Raw genomic sequence first — 21,161 nt, 5'->3', positions numbered from 1 at the left:
CTACAGCCACTTTTTAAAGTGAATCACTGCAGCTGATAAGTAAGCTAGTTGTTAAGTGAATCTGGCTTCCCCATTGACTTTGCTTGTCAGAAGGTCGCAAAAGGGGATCACATGACCCTGGGGCATGTCTTTTACAAGACTTTTCCTCTCAGAGCAATCTGGGGCTGGGCCACACATGCGTAGGCCGTGCCAGGCTTGTGTGATTCACCTCCACCTACTGAACTACCAAAGCATTTCCCCACTAAGCTGCAGGTTCCCATCTTCATATTTAGCTGAATGTGGCTTTAGTGCTGTAAATGATTTGCTACTGAAGAAAAGAAATTGACTGGATATCACCGAACAAGGAGACTTGAGAATGAAGCTGACTAAATTGGAGCCTAATATAAAATCTCTCTGCAGCAGGCATCAAGCACAAGGAACTCACTAACTTAAGTAAGATTAAAACTGCAATCCTACAACATTTTCCCAGGAGTAAGCCCCATTGAAGACTATGGTACTTACTTCTGAGTAGACATGCATAGGATTGCGTGGTAAATACGATCTTGAGGTGAGCTCAAATTGTATTTTGAATTTGTTAGGTACCTTTAATATATATATAGTAATTAATATGATCAAAGTATTACAGAAAAAGGTTTCATTAAAATTATTTTACATTTAGGCATTTCAGTTCTCTATTATATATTTTGAAATTTTTAACCTGTTTTTTCATATCCCTCCATACTATTATTTTTTAAGTTCCTCAGTACTTCTATTGTCTTTTATTTTTCTCTTTCATGGATGCCATGTTCTCTGGAACCTTGTTTAAGCCAAGTTAATGACCTTTTAGACTTCCTCCGCGTGAGTAGGAGTTCACTTTTTAAATAGTAAGAATTAGATGTCACGGGAGGGGGGCATCAGGATTTTAGAGATGCTTAGGTGGGGCATGGCCAAAAAAAGTTTGGGAACCACTGGGTTAAAGGATCTGTGTATGTTTAGCCTAAAGAAGAGGTGGCTAAGGGGAGACTTGAGAGCAGGGACAAGGAAGAAGGTGTAGGTTTTTTTTTTACACCAGAGTGCTTGAATGTAGGATAAGAATTAATAGGTGGAAAGTTTAGAAGGAGAGATTTAAACCTGAAATCAGGGGAAATTTCCTTTCATAGGTGCTCCCTCATTACAGGTTTTCAAGCAAATGTTGGACAACAATTTATCTGGAATGGTGTGAAGACATGGGTGTGTGTATGGTTGAACTAGATGGTCCTTTTCAGCTTTATGTTTCTTTAATGATTCTATCTTTCATTGCTTGTCTTCCCCCGGATAGCCCAGTATTAGATTTTGAAGATCATCTATGCCAATTGGTGAAGATTCCTAGTCAACCAGATAGAGTTATCTGGAACTTGAGTCATAGCAACTGAAGTTTTTTTTTCTTTTGGTTTGAAACATTTTACTGCTTATCCAAGTAGCTTCTTCAATCTGAGCAAGTTGGTTAGGGGGACCTTGAATGTCAGTCAGTGACATACTGCCCAAGATGGATCAGTGGCATGATTGATAAACCTCTAGGCTGATTTCAATGAGCAGTAAAGATGTGCCTTGCTCAATTCAATCTTTTACTGTGGTCACTGAACTAAAAATCAAAACCTTCAAATAAAACAGAACAAGGCATGATAGTGTATTACAATTGATGGCGGCGGGGGAAATCATTGAGTGTTGAGATGAGCCACGGTGGCACAGTGGTTAGAGTGCAGCACTGCAGGCTACTTCTGCTGATCGCTGGCTGCCAGCAGTTTGGCAGATCGAATCTCACCAGGCCCAAGGTTGACTTCCATTCTTCTGAGGTGGGTAAAATGAGGACCCAGATTGTTGGAGGCAATATGCTGACTCTGTAAACTGATTAGAGAGGGCTGTGAAGCTCTGTGAAGCCGTATATAAGTGCTATTGCTATTGCTATCAAAATCTGCCTAACTTTACAGACAGTAGAGCAGAATTTAGCTATGTTCAAAGGAACTGCGCCATACTGATCTGGTAGTAACAGTTGTACATGGAGGAGCTACAACATGAGTCCATGAATCCTTATAAAAGGTACAATATAACTGTACGTGAGCTGTGGTTTCAATGGCCCCTTGTTCACAAGAGGCACAATCTTAGCTCATATGAGACTTTTTTGTATTGGCCCTCCAGAACTGCTATGGGGAGAACATTACAATGTGCTAGAGTTAGTGCCCTCTGAAATTTAGAGACACTTACATATGTCTCTTGCTGGTTTGTGAACAGGGCCTGACTGCTAGAACAGACAGATCACATACCTTGTGGAACAGATTCTGAAGCTGATGTTGAAGCCCCAAGGTACAGTGATGAAGGTATGTAACCCCGGCAGTCAATGTACTCCCATTGAGCATGACGCTGGATGATCAAAGCTCTTGATGTTGGGAGATAACAACCTCCCACCTCTTCTCCTCCAGCCTTGTACTTTCAGGCTCAGCAACAGAATATAATGGACCTGGAGTGTTGGTTAATCATTTCAAAACATGTTCAGGGTGAGCAATTGCTGCAGGCTCGTTTCCAGCTTATCACTTCAAAGTGTCGAAGGAAATACATTCAGGGTGGCGGATGCTCCCTGCAGCCCATTGGGTTTGTGAAGTTGCAACCTAAAAGCCCTCTATTAAGAGCCCATAATAATGGTATTTGAGAAAGTGGAGGGATGTCTGCAAAAAAAATATCCACGATACAGTTTGATCCTTCTCACTGGCTAGCAAAAAACTGTGCAAGGACCGAGGGAGGAAATTTTATTTAATCATTCTCAACCAGGGCAGTTTTTCTAGACAGTAAACAAAGAAGGAAGGTCCTTGTCCTTAGGAGCATACAACACAAGCTTAGTCTCAACAGTGTTGATAGGAAGACGGGAAAAGGGAGGGGAGTGAAGGGATAGACAAGGAGAAGAAACCTACACACTTGGCATTCTTTGGGTTCAAGGAGGGTGCACCAAACGTTCAGGGCAAACATCCAGGGCTATCTTCAGCAGAAAAGCCTTCAAAGGCAGCTGGCTGGATTAACATAATTTTAAAGTATGCAAACAAAACAAGGCACATTGTCACCTGAAGAGGGAAAATCCAGGTTGACATGCTAAGTTGAAGGGGACTCCCAGAAAGACCATAAAATACTGACATTAATAATACTTAATTGCACAACTCTTTCTGTGAATATGTATTAAGGACAATGAAAAAGTGGATTTGATTCCTAGAGGACCAAGGAAGTAAGGCCAATAGGTAACAACAGAATAGAGCAAATCCATGCAGGAATAGATATGATATATCTATAAAGTACCATAACTGCAAGGGTTCTCCCAATGATACATGTATATCCTGATATTGGCTTTCTCTATTCAGAACAATGAGTCTCCTTCTACATCCTTGAAAGTTATTTCATGTATGTACTCATAAAAGATTTCTGAAAAATGCACCAAGAAAATAATTATTTGATCCAATTAGATAGTTTTTTAATATTAGATTTTAAAACTGAGAACGCTGGATTTTGCAAGCTTCACATCTTAATGTTAATTGACATAGACATATCCATTAATAAGCACTTATTCTGCATTGTTTATTTTTATTTTAATCTGCTTTTGCAGTTAGGACACCAACACTTTGCATCTAGTCAATGGAAATCTTAACACAACTGATCTTTAAGGTGTTTAAATAATTTCAAGCGTACATATTTAATATTATTTTCAATACTTTTTCTGCACTCTTCTCTAAATGGTACTGTTCACATGAATTTCTTTTTATCCACTGCACAGATAAATTGATACATTTATTTACAGATAATGCAATTCAATTAACAATATCACTGTACAAACTGCTAGCACTGTTAATGAAAACCAACATTGGTAGAAAATGAATTTAGATATGGGACATATAAAGTTCCCATATCTAACAATAAAGATCTATGAGTCAAAACAAAAATGAATATTTGCAAATATTTGATATGTATGGAAACGTCTGACTTCCATAAACAACTTCTGAAAGATAACTTTTTAAATTAAAAAGAAAAACTTTGTGTGCATATAGAATGTACAGCTTCATCACAAAATAGACAGTTAATAAACTTTAGTTCTGATGATATCCAGCATGGTTTGGCTGACATCAATCAAGATTTAATATTATTGCATATTTACTATGAAATTTTATTAAACATTAGTTGCCATTATATGTCACCGTTACATGGGATTTCATGCCAACTAATAAGTACATTGAGCTGCTAATCACCACTATTATATCAGGTGCAAAGAACCAGGAACACTCGCTGAGTTCAGAATACTAGAGAGTTTATTAATGCTACCTGTACACAAAAAACTGGTTAAGTAATGGTCAATGCTAAATTGGTGCTAGACAATTCTCAACAGAATTAGGAGTTAGGTCTCTTATGGGAGCCCAAAGATTCTAAACTGATGACATTTTTAACTCTGCCTTATAGCTCAGCCTGCTCATCTTTTATATATATTAAATAATCCAACACTATTAACTTTCATGAAATGCCAAATATCATGGTCAGTTAATCACAATATACTAAACGCAACAGCTGAGCAATGTTTAATCACAATATATGTTCTGAGAATATCCAGAATTAGACTTTACAAAGAATGCTGATAATCAGATCAGTTTTTATTCTAAACAGTGTAATCTTGGATTACTCTAGACTCATTTATTCTACTTCAGAATTTCATAAATTAACACCACTTTAAGCTTTTTTTATGGCAGGCTATTACAAGAGAAGTCATATCTTCTTTATACTCTCTTTCTCTCTCTTTTGACCTGAGTAGAGAAACTTGGCATTTAATATCCCCAAAGAAGGGAGCGGGCATGAAAAATGATAAAAGTACGCATTTTGCATACACTGTTATACCAGGAGTAAACTTGTATAATCCTCCGCAATTGGCTGTAATAAAGCAGCTAAAGTTTTTTTTTCCCCCTAACTGGGACCTGGACAGCATATAAATAAAAATGATTATTATTTTCTTCTTGCCTATTTATTACTTTCAGAAGGAAAACATTTGCATGGGCATAAAAGGAACTTCAATGCTGTCCACTCAATTTTTATTTCTTTTATTAGTTCACATATTTGGAGTCATGTTTGCAAGGTAGACATAAGGCTGAGACACTGGCAAAATTAAAAGCAGCTGGAGGTGAGGGTGATTTGTGAAAAATGGGAAGCTACTGGTAGGGAAAAGGTTAAACTTCCGTTTCATCTTCACTTTTCTAATGCAAATTGCGGAGTAAATGTAATGTAGGCACACACAGACAACACTGGACCTTTTTTTTTTTTGGAAAGGAGACAAAAGCCTGAGGAATTCATGTCAGGGATGTAGTAGTAGTTTTAGTCGAGGGAAAAGAAAGTTGAATTTTAAAAATAATTGTGAAGTTGTTGGGAATCTGAGGCACAGAATCTAGTTAAATTAGCATTAGGAAAACATAATCAAATGTGAAACATTTTTTTTCTCATTCACAAAATTGGTTGTGATTTAAAAGGTAAGTCAACAATGTAATATTTCTATTATTATGAGATCAAATAGATTGTCTCACACAAGTTTAAAAAGCCTTTCAACTATGTAGACAAATGTTCTATTATCAACACAACTGCGATTGGGGGAAAAAGTCCTCTAAACCAGTGTTTCCCAAACATGGACATATTACTCCAAGTTGGGTAAAAGCAATTTTTCTTTAGATAATGGCGCATTAATCTATTACCCAATCACAACAGGTATATTTAAACTGACTTAAAGAGTTGTAATTACATTGGGTAAAAACGACTCTCTGATAAGCAGCTTTGGGTAATGAAGGAAAAATATTGGGAAGCACTGATCTAAATTATGTACTTAAACCTAACCGATGCATTTAGTAATCAGCAAAGAATTGCAGAGCCAGTTTAATGTAGTGGTTAAGGTATCAGACTAGAAACTGGAAGACCGTTGAGTTTTAGTTCAGCTGTAGGCATGAATCCAGCTAGGTGACCTTGGGCCATCCCCTCTTTCTTAGCCCTAATAAGGAGGCAATGGCAAAGCACTTCTGAAATCTTGCCAACCAAACTGCAAGGATTTTTCTAGTAGTTACTAGGAGTGGAAGGCAGGCAGGCAAGCAGGCAGGCAGGCAGGCAAAAAAAAAGAAAAACAGTTGTCAGGTTTGGGGCAACCCCCAGAATGGGTCCCATTTACCCTGGAGAGTATTTGCTAGAAAAGAACCTAATACTTCCTTTATGGAAAAGATGTTTCTCAAGCATCATGCTCTCAAGCCAATAACAATCAATGAAATTAATAAGATATAGGAAACTTAGTGCTTGTCTTGGAGGAGGAGGAAGAGTATGTACTGCATACATGTAGGTCTTTCTTTGCACTTTCTTTATAATTTATAATTTCAGATATTTTTATCTCCCAGGGGGAAAAAAAACCTTAATATCTTGTCTGATTTTTTCTTTCTAATTCTAGTCAAGAATTAGCCAAGGTGGCGCAGTGGTTAAATGCAGCACTGCAGGCTACTGCTAGATCAGCAGGTCAGCGGTTCAAATCCCACCGGCTCAGGGTTGACTCAGCCTTCCATCCTTCCGAGGTGGGTAAAATGAGGACCCAGATTGTTGGGGGCAATATGCTGACTCTCTGTAAACCGCTTAGAGAGGCCTGAAAGGCCTATGAAGCAGTATATAAGTCTACTGCTATTGCTATTGCTATAGTCTCTAGCTGCTCAGATATCAACTCGATATCTGCGAGACCGTCTTCTGCCACATACTTCCCAACGACCGATAAGATCGCACAGGGAGGGCCTTCTCCGGGTGCTGTCAGCCAGACAATGTTGGCTGGCAACTACCCGGGGGAGGGCCTTCTCTGTAGCCGCTCCGACCCTCTGGAATAAACTGCCCCCAGAGATCCGGACCCTACCCACTCTCATGGCCTTCCGTAAGGCTCTTAAGACCTGGCTATTCCGGCAGGCCCCGGGCTGTTGAACTCACGATTGAGTTCCAGCCCCGTTCAGACTGGGTGTATGTTGTGGTCCTTTTAATCTATGTTTTTGTGCTTTTAACTTCTATTTTTAAATGTATTGTTGTAAGCCGCCCGGAGTCCTTCGGGATTGGGCGGCCTATAAATTTATTAAACATCAAACATCAACATCAACTGTGATATTTTAACAACTACTGCCTTCATACTAGCTGTTAGTGGCATTGCATTACTGACTTGAGATCCACACAATACATTCTATCAATAACTTTCTAAGCAATCCTGTTCACTTGCCAAACAGTTCCTCCAAACCCATCTTCAACACAGAAGAATAAATTAGCGCCAAATAAGCTAACTCTTGCAGTGTCTCTTATTACTCATAATATATTCTTGTCTCAAAACCGGGCTTTTCTGTTTCCAGAATTCAGATTTCACTTGCCGCTGAAAAACTAGTACACAGCTTTCATTAAATTCCATCTAAGAATGGATTGCAACACACTGTTAACAATCTGTTCACATGACAGTAAACTCATTCATTAGAAGTCTTCAACCCTCAGAGAACTAAGGTCCTTAGATAAGAAAAGATTGTAACAAAAACGAACACTTATATCATACATAACAGGTCAAAAAGATGCCAGAATCACTCAGATTTCCACCAACAGTATGTCATTGTACAAATATTCAAATGTGACCAAAAGGACCCTGTGGTTTTTGCCTCTCCAATTTTTAGTTGTCCAATCTGTGTTCGACAATAAGCTGCTCTGTTCATCTGTGACATTACAACTGCATGCCTGACAGCTGATGACACCACAACCTCTGCAAATTTCTCTTATGACATCAAATAGCTGTTTACTGCTAATGTAGATTGAAAATTGTTCCTATGATATTGGTGACAACTGAAGCCAACTTACCAACCAGTCAACTCACTTCTAAGTAAGCGTGTATGTCTGGATAGATGGATGCACACCCACATATATTCGTATAGACCGTAAATACATCCCTTCACAATCATCTTTGAAAACAGTCTGCCTTTTCTCTCAGTTGGCGAATTTCTTACAAAGGCAAATACGTAAGCTAATCATTCAGACAGACAAATTTCTGGCACTTACTTTTCATAGTCATGCTTACAGTAGAGTTGCCTGTTGCGACAATAGCATGTGCCTGAGAGAGGCTGGAGGCAAGCAGCACACTTCACACAGCCCTCATGCCAGGAGCGCTCATTCACCCGCAGCAGGAAGCGATCTGAGATTGGGGTGTTGCAACCAGCACAAACCTCCCGCATTTTCGATTCCGAGCCTAATGGGAGAAAAGAATGATAATTGTTGACAAATCTCAGTAGACTTAGATATGAGCGAAGACATTCCACAAAGTTCAAGGTGAAAGTCTGGGGTACAGCACAGGGGTAGGGAACTGTAGCCCCTCCCCCTGATCTTTAGAATATAGCCATTAGCATGATGGGATATTGAAATATATGAAGGGGACTATTTTCTATCTTTGAACTCGGAATGTTACTATGTTAAATATGTGGTCCTACGCTTGTCTTCTAAGAATCACGTGCCACTGAAGTCTATAGGATTGACTTCTACTATCTACAGGATTGCAATCAGCTGCCTTATAAAAACATTCAGGTCCCAAAGACTCAAATAACAGGTCCCAAGGACCCACAAATAAATTATGCAAATAAATTATGTGTAACTGCAAGTAAATTGCATAATTCTATTTTATTTGCATGGCATGGATTAGACTTTTAAAAACTTTTGATGATTTGATCTTGTAAAATATGAACTTCTGATTCAGCCATATGTATGCATTTACTATTAAGTAGCATGTATTATAAATGTTTTTCAGGTGAGATATATGTAATATCTCTTTTCAGATGAGCTTGATTCCTGGTGATGTCATGGAGAGATCACTAAAGCCAAGGACTTAATCGCATAAACAGTTTGAGAATCTGGAAATTGGAGTGGGCATAAATTGAATAAACAAAGAAGCAAAATCCACAAGGATTCTATTTCATGTCCAAATCCTACTTTTTAAAAAGAGGTTTCTCTCATTAATTCTAAACCATCCCCAAATCAAGCATCCATAAGTGTTGGAGTTCCAACAAATTAAAGTACAACAATCCAAATCCTTCACAAACCCTGAAACTCAGAAAATATAATCATCCTTACCCTTCATTCCTTCTGAGTCTATTGTTACTATAATAATTACTGCTGCTCGTCTTCTCATAGCCTTCCATCTATCTAGCTCTCCAGCAATTCGGTGCTTTCCAGATGTGCTAGATTTCAAATGTCATCCTCTAATGAGGCTGGGGTTGAAGTCCGACATCTGGAGGGTAGCAGTGTGGAGAAGGCTAATCTGGTCCGTTTCCAGGATTTACAGGTTGAAAAGATAATTCATTGATAATCTTTCCATTTCAGATAGACTTATGAGGGTGGGGCAGACTCATATCAAATTGACTGTGCGTGATATACGGCATCATCCGATCAGGATTATCCGTGAATGGACCTATGTCAGCCCTTCAATGGCTTCTCAACAGTACACATGGGTTAAAAAAAAACACCATCCAGCATTGAACATTTGCTTTAGGAGGGAGCTAAAAAAATAAAAGCATAAAACTTTCATCAAATGGATTTCATTCCTCCTTCAGGGCTGAGTTCAGTGGATTATATTAGGCATGTGTCATTTGCTTTTGGTCTTCCTTGCTTTTATTTTCATTTTTTTTAAAAATCATTTTGCAGGCTCTATGTATTATGTATATCTCTGCCCAGCAGCTTAGATTGAAGCTCCTGGCCACATTGGATATTATGCTTTGCAGGGTTTAAACAGAAAGGTGGTGCAGATGCGACAGCTTATTTGCCTCCTTGCTGCTGGTTTTTAGCATGCAAAAAGGAAGCTGGTGCATCTCTTTTTCAGGGCAATTTCAGGGTTTCTGATTACTGGTGAAGATCTGAGACAAATGCCTGGCTGGTGTTGCATGAATTTTTTTAAAAAAAATCTAGGTTAATTGCTTGAATGGTCAGTTGCTTCATTGGTCGCCAGACGCTTCATCTATTGGTTTTCCCCAGTCAATTGAACTTATTAACAGAGTACAAAGGGAAAGTGCATGGAAAATTAGAGGCAACTAACAAAGAGATCACAAAAAAACAGAGTTACAGCGGAGCCATTAAATGAATGTTGAATTTAAGATGGTCACTGCTAACTCATTCTTTGAATAAAGCAAAAAGAAAATTAGTATGCCAGTTAAGCAGGGAACATGTTTGTCCACATTTATCCAAACTGAGAAGTTTTCTGGGCAAAAGAGACCTTTTAAAAAGATGAGCATAATTGTTCCGAGTACAAAAAGTAGACTGATTTTTAGAAGGGCACTGAATGAGACTAGGCATCGTCTTAAGGAAGGAATTTTTCACTTCAAGACAGAAAACTGTGGGTGACTCTTAAGATGGGGGCTTACTGCACAGAGTTTTGATAGCAGGCATATTTTAAACAGAATAAACTGACAAGATTAAGATGTATTCTAAAATTCTGGAGCTGAATCTCCTTTTGATCTTTTCCTATGGATTTTCAGTACTCCCACCGTATACAGAACAAAATGTTAGATTAAATTCAAAAATAAATCGGAATTCAGACTTATTTTAAAACAGAGACGAGCAGAACTAAACCTTCAGACTTTACCACATTTAGATATATTTCCTGCCCATTGAAACAAAGAAATAAACTATCTGCGAATTTTCGCAAGGAAGCAAACATAAGAAAAAAAACCTCTTTTCCATTTGCACACTGATTATTTGTCTCATTGTGTGATGAGACCCACAAAATCATAAAAGAATCCATGGACAGCATCTTTTGTGACAAATCTTTGTACTATTACCCGTAGGGAAGTTTATTCTGTTTTATCATGCCATGTTGAAATTATTTATTTCAGAACTATTTCATCGTTTTGCGAAATGTTTTGGGAGTGTTCAACAGGATGACAAGTACAGAAATATTTCTCATAACTAAATAACAGACTTCAAAGCTTTTATTTCAAGTTCAATTTGTCTAGAAAACAAATGAGAGGTTGCTGATAATGGAATCTTGCTGATAAATTACAACCAAAACCGAGGTCTTGTTTTCCATGGCTGCTTACAGAATTGACTGTTGGCTCTTATTTCTCCTGTTTGAATTCAGTTTTAGCTAGATGTAGAGCAACACCTGGTGTTATGTATGAGCAGCATATTATTTCTTATATTGTTATCTTTACACCACTACATCCAGAGACAGGTGCTTCAGGAGGTTTCTGTCTCAGGCACAGAAATAATTTGGCCCATGTTTTATTTCTAACTCAGGCAACACAATTCTCTCTGGCCATGGCTGAAAATCCATTGAGAAGAGAGATAAATTAGATTTGTAGTAAAGATTGATCGCAGTTTGGCTGCACCTTCTCAGGACTGCATGGGGCCTGGTTATCAAGCAGCCCTGGATCACCTCTTCCAGTTGCACCCCTAGAAAGTGTTGCTGGATCCCCAGTGGTGCAAATGTGCACCACAATATTAAGGTAGGGTGAAAAATAAACCCCAGCAAAATTGAGTGGATCTGGATTTTGTGTGTGTGTGTATGTTCTCTCTGGTTTACGTGAGGTACCATCTTTGATTCTTGTCAAAGGTTGCACTTCTCAAGACAGAGCTAGTGAGCAATTCACACAGATTCATCTTGCGCACCACTTGGACCCATTCCTGGACTTAGAAGCCATGCTCATGGTTACTCGTTCCATGGTCACTGTTTCCCAGTTGGATTACTGCAATGCATTATATGTAGGACAGTAATTGGTACAACACACAGTTTTGGGTACCCTACGGTTCACCCATATTACACCACTGCTGGATAAGCTGTGCAGGTTTCCAATTTCTTTATCAGGAGTGATTGAAGGTGTTGGTTATTAGCTTTAAAGTCCCCAATGGCACAGGACCAGGTTATTTGTGGGATTCTCTCTCCCTGAGGGTATCTGCCAGCTCCACTAATTCTGGAAGCTGCACTGACTCCCAGTGGGATTCCAAACACAATTCAAAATGCTGCTTATGTCCTACAAAGCTATCTGTGGCTGAGGGCCAAGTTACTTCTGGGACTACCTATGTCTATTTGCCTTGCTTGTCCCAACAAAACCACCAGGCACATTCCAGGTCTATCCTGACTATTAGGCAAGTGCCATCTTGTGGGATCTAGAAGCCATGCCTTCTCTTTCATTATGCTTGCCCTACGGAGCACCATGTCCCCAGAGATTTGGATGGTTTTGGCATTAAAGAGTTACAAGTTCCATGGTGTTTGGGGTGAGAGATTACATGACACCCCCCCCCCCCCACTGTTTGGATTGCTTAGTAACAATTTTACTGACGAGAAATGGAATTAGTTTTCAACCCCAGACATATGCTATATTATTCCTTTATTATTGAATTTTTTAAAAAAAATAAATGCAGCTATTTTGGGGTGGTTTTTTTTTACTCTGTATTTATTTATATTGTTTATTAATTCTTTTATCCAGCTTTTGTTACTTTATAGGTAACTCAAGGCAGTTAACATACCCAATGCTTCCTCCTCCTCCTATTTTCCCCATAACAGCAAACCTGTGAAGTGGGTTGGGCTGAGAGAGTGTGACTGGCCCAGAGTCACCCAGTTGGCTGCCGTGTCTAAAGTGAATCTAGAACTCATAGTCTCCTGGTTTCTGGACCAGCATCTTAACCACTACACCAAAGTGGCATTCTAGGCTGTACGCTTCCTATGGTCATTGTGGTGAGCTGGGCTGCTATTTTCTGTAATATATAGGTATATATGTATATATAAATAAGTATATATTAAAAGTTTCAAGCATCTCCATACTCAAAGCAGGAATAAAAGGGATTCCCCACCCCCACTGAGATAGTCCCTTGCATGTCCCATCTCCAAAAGAGAGGGAATATATCACTGATTCATAAGGGAACATTTGCATAATGTAAATGGTAATCCATAGGAAGGAATATAAATTCAGAAAGGAGAAAATTACAGAAAAGCCAAAATCAATTGTGTTTTCCAGAGGAAAATATCTAGACTAATATCAAAGGACTAGTATATCAACTTACCTAAGGAAAAAAATGATCTTAGTACAAATTGAATAATTTTAAGAGAAATATAATATAGCTTCACATGGCAAATGAGATTAATCAGATAATTAGCTTGCCTCCTTTCCCTTTCGCTCAAGTGCTAATTCTTGATGGTCAACTTCAAACTTCAGCGTTACACAAGCACAGTAGTTTATTCATTCAAGTTTAGTCAAAACAAACCCAGGCTTAGTACAATGTGTAAACCAATATTAATTTTAATATATTGAAAATACTTTAATAGTAGGGGTGGTCCTAGTATATGCAGAGCTGTCTTAAAAAAAATCAAACTTTGCCACCAGAACTTATACAGGAAAAATCTATCAGCCTAGGTTTTCCCTCGCTGAAAAAAGTTCTAAATTAAAACCGAATGGGTTACCAATCTGGCTTACAAGACTTACATCAACCGTATACAGTATAGGTCTTCATTCAGCATTAGCTATGTGAATTTAGACATGAATTATTGGGTTACAAATCACAGCTGGAGGATCACTGGGTCACAGGCATGATTGTCTTGAAATAGCTTACTTTTTTATTTTGAAAGAAAGGTAAGGATAAAAGAACCAGGAGGTGTGTTTCACTTAATACTTCATTTGTCTTGATCCAAAAAGGAAGCACGTAGGGGGATATAATGGTATTCCATAAAGAGGAACCAGTTCAATTTTTACTCCATGACCACAAAAACAACTACAATTGACTTATGGTATTTAATTGCTTATTACTACGGATCAGAACTCGGTTCAAATAAAAAAGAGGTGGGGACCCATGAAAGAATGTGAATTTTTTTAAAGAAAAAAGACCTTTTACTGTGCAAATATCTAGTTTAAGCATATTACACATATATATTAATCTAAGGGAGTCATTAAGCAGGTACATTATCAATTATCAATCCGGTGAAAAAAGAACTAGAGACATCTTCCCATCCATAAGCATTTGAATTACTGGCATGAGAAGGGATGTTTTGATAGGCTCTTAACATATTTTTTAATTTTACATGTGAAGGCATTTCAGTTGAATATTTCATTCGATTGCCTTTCACTGCAACATAAGAAACACATTCCGGAATTCTAAATATGCCTCTTTCAACCTTAAAGCTGCAACTTCTGATCTATTTTATATCTCTATATCTATTTAGAAATAAGATTTGCTGACTTTGGTGGGGCTCATTCTGTTACAAATATATGGTACAGCAATCGTAATTTCCCCAAACCTTTCATTTCAAGCTACATGTATATTATCATCAAAATAATGGCAATGAAAAGGGCATCAGTAGGAAAAGAGGAATTTTCAAGTTTAGGGGAAGGCAACATTTAATAGAAACTGGAAAAGTATTTGGGGAGGAGGGCCATAAGAAAGAAATTCTTCCCAACAGTCCTATGAAGATTATGGGTGTTCAATGGGTAAGAAATTCTGATTATGGGGAGGGAAGGAAGCACTAAAGGGGATATAAAATGGGATTGAGCATTCTGGAGTAAAAACATGTCTGAATCTGACTTGAAACATTTTCCTTGCTACACATCATTGCATCTCTCATTTGTTTTTGATTGTGTTTGTACTACACAAATAAGTACATGCTGCTGTTAGCTTCTGTGTAGGTTACTTGAATAAATGAAAACTTTTATTGTCTTTGATGGTAATTACTGCCATGTGAAAGTTGCAGCAAGAATGCTCCAATCTTTTTTTTCCCCCTTGCACAGCGAAAAATTAGACTTAAATCCAAGTTGGTTTATGTTGCTGTGCTGCTAGCCCTTCGGTGGCCAATTGCCAGCTTTTGTTGAAATCTCCAAGTGTTTCTGAACATATCCACTGCTGAGTCTTTGTTATTACTGTTATTACTTAGCAAGGATCATGTAATCTTATATCATTTTAGAAGTTTGAGACCATGATACACATTTGACAGAGATGGATTAGGTAAGATTGTGGTAGGTGTGCAAGAGCAGATCTTGCCCAATCTGGTGTGTTGATGGTTACAGTTCCCAGAATTCCTAGCCAGCATATCATGACATCAGGCTATCTTCTCCCAAAGCATTTGAAGGATGGCGCATTGAGGAAAGCTGGGTTAATCTACCACCACAGTATAAAAGCCATGCATTGTGAACCCCTATAGGCTTTATCAAAAGAATAACAAATCTCATTATTGCCATGTGCCTTCCTGAAACAAGAGAAGAAAGTCCCCAGTTGTCACATTCATCATAAAGGCCTTTTCTTTGGAAGGGAGGGGCATCAAGAGTGGCAGAGACGTGGTGGCAGAATTATTGCTATGGATAAGGTATAATTCTCAGGAGAAGCAGCACCTTTCAAACTTTCCTCCTCTGCCTGGTTATTAAAGGTAGGAGAACCCTGTCCTCTTTGGCATGACAATCATGCTCTCTGATTTCTTCATATACGCAACCCCCCCCCCTTTTTTTTCATCCGAGCTAATTCAGAGTAAGTGAACCAAGCAGCAACGAGCATAACTAAATAACAAAGGTTTTATCAGAATCAGCCTTGCAATTCCTTGGAGCTTCACTTTCACAGATATTGTAACCGCGCGATATATTTCTCTTCCAGTCCTTGGCAGATTTAATACACACCCAGCCCTACAACGAGGGCAAAGGGAGATGGTAATAACTGGGAGCAAGGCTTTTTTCTTCTAACCAAGATCTGTTTTTCTCCCCATATCCACAGCCTGATCATGCCTGCACTCAGACCGAAATTAAAAGTCATAAAGAAATGGAGATGGTTTGGGCTTTGTGAAAACAATCCTCTCTTGTGCAGTGTTATTCCTGTTTATTTAACAGCAAAATGCCAAGGTTTGCTGCGTAAGTGGAAACTCTCTGGCATAATTGTCCCAGAGATACCATTTCAATGGTCTCTGTACTCCCTTCCACATATTATTTGCTTCCAGATTGTTTATTTGAGAGTTACTGAGTGGGATATATTTTCCCCCAGACTTCATCAGTGCTTACAGAGGCAATCCAGGAATTGTTGTACAGACTGTGATCCTATACAGACTTACCTGGGAGTAAAACTCTATTGAATAAAGCATAGGCTGCTGACCAGCTCTACTTAACTCTGCAGTGCAATTTGCAGTGCAAAGGAGCTACATGCAAAAGAGAAAGAGGTCCTTATCCTTGAAGGGTCAGAACTGATTGTAGAACAAAAGATGTTTTTACACCATTCTTAAAACAAGCAACAATCCTACCTTCTTTCTCACCTGTGAACCCAGCCTAGAAGGAGGCTAATTTGCAGGAAATACTTAACTTAGTATAGCTGCTTCCTTTGAGCAGGGAGACTTCAGAAATATTTCTCATGTAATTCCCACCAAGTTGAAAGCCACGCCTGGCCTCCATTGTAATAACACCGTTTAGTTCTTGACCAAATTGGCTCACTTTGGCAGGGATGATCTCTGGAGGCTTTCAAGAAGAGATTGGGCAGCCACTTGTCAGAAATAATATAGGGCCTCCAGCTTGAATAGGAGGTTGGACTAGATGACCTACAAAGTCCTTTTCAACTCTGTTATTCATTTGCATGATTTTCCAGGCAAAGAATAATTAATCTTTCTGGACATTTTCCCCTGGCATCTATTCTGTCTCTTCCTGGTAACTGCTATCTTCCAATTGTACCCTTCACTGTGCACTAATATACTATGGATATAACATAGTTCGGGGCAAGATTCTCCTCTTTGAATTCATAAATGTCCACATGCATATTCACACATGAATAGAGAGGAGGATTCTCAGAAACAACAGGTACCAAAGTTAAATTAATATTTTGCTTAAAATCCCTAGTCCTCATGTTTCCTGAGAACAGTACTAACACAATGTGGGTATTTATTTAAAAAGCCTAAAAAATAGAGCAAAAGCAATCATAATATTTGTGCACTGCTTCTCTAATCCTATCTAATATAAAATATTAATTGGATATTAATAAGTCAATTTCCATAATTATTTCAATGATTTATCACTGTTACTATTGTTTTTGTACTTTTCTATTGGAAAAAAGTACAAATAAAATAACAAACTTGTACTACAAGCAGTCTGGTACCTTTTGAATTTAAATTACAGAAGTTTCTTTCTCTGTATGCTTTTTCAATCAACTATACCGGTAGGTTTTTTTTTAAATTTACAGTGATAAAACTTGTTTAAGTATAATTTTAGTACTTGAGATGCCCTACTGTTTATTTGGTAAGATAATTTAGCCTCTTTGATTAAAATGAAACAACACTAAAGTGGCTAACAATATATTCAAGTTCAAAAGAATAATGTATGTTATGACAATGTATACATAGTATGTGTGAACCAGACAATGAGAAGGGAAGGAGGGATTGGAAAGTTGGGGTGGGGGATCTTGAAAAAGCCAATGACAAACCACTTCCAAATTGCTGCCAAAGAAATCACAAGGATGTACACATGAAGTCTCCTGGACGTACGCTCAATCGGGAGAAAAATTTTACTTTTTGAAGGTAGGAAGAAAATTCCAGAATGGAAGGCTTGAATGAGAAGAAAAAAACAAGTATCCACCCTCTCATACTTGAAATTTAGTTGTGAGACCTCTGGAAGATAAACTCACCCTTACATGGGATTGCATGCTGGCTAGGCAAGTCCAATTGTCACAACAGAGTTACATTACCTTGTGATGTCATCTAGATTGGTTTGACCCTGAGGGTCTCTGAGAAAGTGGGCAGTTTAGCTCCACCATCATTGTATTGGATCCCTCTCCCCAGGGATGGGTTCCTGCCAGTTCTAACCTCTTCTATAGAAGAGGTTCCACAAATCTACAGTGCCATTTGGAACCAGTTCCAGCTCCCCCTCCCTGCCCATCTGCATCACACTTGCCCCGCCCACCATTCACTGATTGGCTCACCAATCACCCCGCCCACCTCTAAAAGTCATGTAAACCTTAAAGTCTTAAAGCTGTCAAGTTTGAACATCCCTGGGTTTTTTTTTCCTAAAGGGTTATGGCTGCAAGGGTCTTGTAACTTGACAGCTTTATGACTTGCACAATTCAATGCCAGAGATTTCCTGAGCCAACATTTTGGTTGCTAAGCAAGAGCGTTGTTAAATGAGTTTCACCACATTTTACAAGTTGGCCACGCCCACCCAGTCACATGGCTGGCAAGCCACTCCTACCCGGTCACATGGCCGGCAAGCCATTCCCATAAAGCAGGCCACACCTACAGAAGAGGTTCTAAAAATTTTGAAACCCACCACTGCCTCTCCCAAACTGGAAGGTGAAAGCTTCCAGGAAACTGATGGGAGGGTGGATGTGGATGGCGATCACATTATTCTTTGGTAAGGAGGTTATGCTATCTACCTTGAAAGTGGTATGTCCCCTCTTCAAAAAGCTATCACTTGGCCTAATTATTCTGATCAACTATTGGCCTGAAGTTTTAGGGGAAGTTATTGAGACAGTGGCAGGATTGCAGCTGCAGAATACTCTTGATGAAATTGCTACTTGGCAATTCTACTTGGGTTCAAGCCTTGATAACTCTAGTTAATGACTATGCAATACTTGGTGGCATTAGCTGGTATAAGCAAGATATCCTTTGGGCAGCTTGCAAGATTTAGGGTTGGTGGACACTCATCGTAGTCCATTGGATGGAGAAACAAGGCTTTAATTTATCCATAGCGAAACAGAGTGACTCTGGAAGCCTCCTGATTCTGGAAGTAATCCATGCTTAACTTTTGAAAGCGTTTTGCGTCCCTGCTTAGAATCCTAGTGCCATCCTTCTCCTTTCACATAAGAGTCTGAGGGTCATTCATAGCCTTGTCACCTCATGTATGGACTGCTGCAATTTGGTCTACATGGACCATCCTTGAAGGTCAACAAGAAGCTTCAGTGGTCTGGAGTACAGCAGCCTCAGTACTAACAAGCATGACCCGTTTCCTTCCTGTAACACTACTGAGGACTTGTACAAGTTGCCAATTAGCTTCCAGGTGCAATTCGAGGTTATCTTCTTTATAGAGGCTTTGGGGCTTAGGATCAAGGTATTTGCAAGATTTGCTATTCTAATGCGGAATCTACCCACCTGGTGAGGTCCAAGATAAAGGGCCTATTCCAGCTTGCCATGCTGAAGGAATGTCAACACCAGGGACCCCAGGGGTGAGCCCTTTTGATGAGTTTGACACTTGTCTCTGGACCAGCTTATCTCCAGAGATAAGGATGTATCACCTCTGACACTGCTCTGAAGGGCGGTGAAAACAGGGCTTTTTAGGAGGAGTTATAGAGAAGGATGAAATATTGCTTTTCTAAAGAAGTGATGACATGGGGTTGAATGATTGAGATGTTTATTTTTTGCTTGCTTATTGGTATATTCTATACTTTTTATCCTTAATTGAACCATAATTACTTAAGTTTGGTAAGCTACTCCAAGTCAAAATATTGGCTAGTATGGAAGCTTGTTTAAATAAGCAATTAAGAAACAAGTAATGCTCTTCATTTAAACCAAGCTGTATCATATGTACAAGAAAGAGCCTTTGGCATTTAAAAGTGTTTGACTTAACTCATTATTTTGGGGTCTCCATTTCCAGCTTTCGGCCTGCTTTACTAATAGTTTCTTGACTAATGTGAAAATGTTAAGCTTCTCACTGGCATGAAAAGTTTTTTTTAATGGAGTTTTGCCCCTGGCTATTTTTTTCCAGATATATTGTTGTGGGGAAGATGAAGTCAGGGTTTGTTCTCTGGTTTGACTAACTTGGCATCGACCCATGTCGGGATCGGGATACAGGGAAAAAACAGATCAGCTGTAGATATTTTGTCCCTTGGAGTGAAATACAAGAGATGGGTCCCCTTCTCTTCATCCCTAAAGCAAAAGACTTGGAGTTGGGACACCAAACACCAGCTGGTGTGAACTTCAGCCTTGGAGATGAGATTTCCTCTACTTCATTTGAGGACAGCAAAGCTGTTCCACTCTAAGAAGGTGACATGGCATACATTAGAGTCATATGGCTTTCACATAATATTGTTCCATCAAGCCACATTGGTTGCATTCACACAACCTAGCTACTGAATTTAACTATTTGGGGCAGTTGCACCAGGTATTGAACCATAAACAGTTGAATTCATGCATCATGTCAAACTAACAAATAATCAAGGTTAAAACTAGTCAAGCTTAAAGTGTTATACGAATGTAGACTTTATCTCATGAATACTTTAATAGACTCATTCAATACACTACACAAACATAGAAAGTATAGAATTCCATCAAACTCGGTTGACATAATTTGTTGAGTAGAATATAGAGAGTTTATTTATTTTTATTTTATTTATTTATTTGATTTGTCAATTGTTTACAAGAGAATAGGTATAAGAATAAACATGAGTATGAATGAAATGGGTACAAATAAATGGGGACTGTAGGATAGGGATGGTGGGCACAATGGTGCGCTTATGCACGCCCCTTACAGACCTCTTAGGAATGGGGTGAGGTCAATAGTAGAGAGTTTAAGGTTAAAGTTATGGGGATTTGAAGATATAACAACACAGTCAGGTAAATCAGTGTTTCCCAAAGTCATGCTATAGTGGGACAAATTAGTGTGTAACCAACAGGGACTAGAGGACTGTACAGGGTGTACGCTATACAATCTCACTATCAAGCAACACTCTTTGGAGCTCAACACATTTCCCCAAAACTAGGCACTTACCATAGCCCAAGACTGGCATGGCCTGCTGCAGACAAGAGGGAGCCTCTTCAGTCTTCATCCTCCAGGCCTGGCAGCAGAAGATGGGCCTGTCAAAGAGAAGCTAGTCATCAAAATGGGAGCGATAAGGAAAGACAGACTAGATTATGCTGTACTCAAGATAGGAGAAAGTGTTTGTTTTCCATAAATCCATCTTCAACCTGCCAGCTGGGAAATTCCAAATGGGGTAAATAATTTAGTTAGTTAGAGACTGTTTTGGATTTTGGAATGGGACTGTCATCATTTGTTCTCTAGCCTCATAACTTGTATGTATCTCCAGCAATTACATCAGGGACAGACAATCTACAGGCAACATATCATCCTTGACTGCAAAAAGTTCAGCTTGAAAGGTCTATAGCAATCTGTGGATGCTATCACGATACAATGCTGCTGGTGATTATTAATTTTTTTTCCTCCAGGTAAACCTTAAATAAG

The 21,161-nt window shown here is 38.9% G+C and overlaps 1 protein-coding gene across 1 annotated transcript in view; it reads right to left on the bottom strand.

The window, feature by feature from the left end:
• Window positions 1–20,772, bottom strand: part of LOC106545296 (LIM homeobox transcription factor 1-alpha) — a 96,302-nt gene extending 75,530 nt beyond the window's left edge. The window contains exons 1-2 of the mRNA XM_087710675.1: window positions 20,691–20,772; window positions 8,065–8,251 (exon numbers count right to left, since the gene is read on the bottom strand). Of these exons, the coding sequence (XP_087566801.1) occupies window positions 8,065–8,251; window positions 20,691–20,748 (245 nt within the window). The 5' untranslated portion in view covers window positions 20,749–20,772. The remainder of the gene's footprint in view (window positions 1–8,064; window positions 8,252–20,690) is intronic.
• Between the last annotated feature and the right edge of the window lie 389 nt (window positions 20,773–21,161).

Source organism: Thamnophis sirtalis, unplaced genomic scaffold (genome assembly GCF_051295495.1).
Source record: "Thamnophis sirtalis isolate CommonGarterSnake01/CBP01778 unplaced genomic scaffold, rThaSir2_p1.2 scaffold_3, whole genome shotgun sequence".
Taxonomy (NCBI): Eukaryota; Metazoa; Chordata; class Lepidosauria; order Squamata; family Natricidae; genus Thamnophis; species Thamnophis sirtalis.
This window is presented reverse-complemented; position numbering and strand designations above follow the sequence as displayed.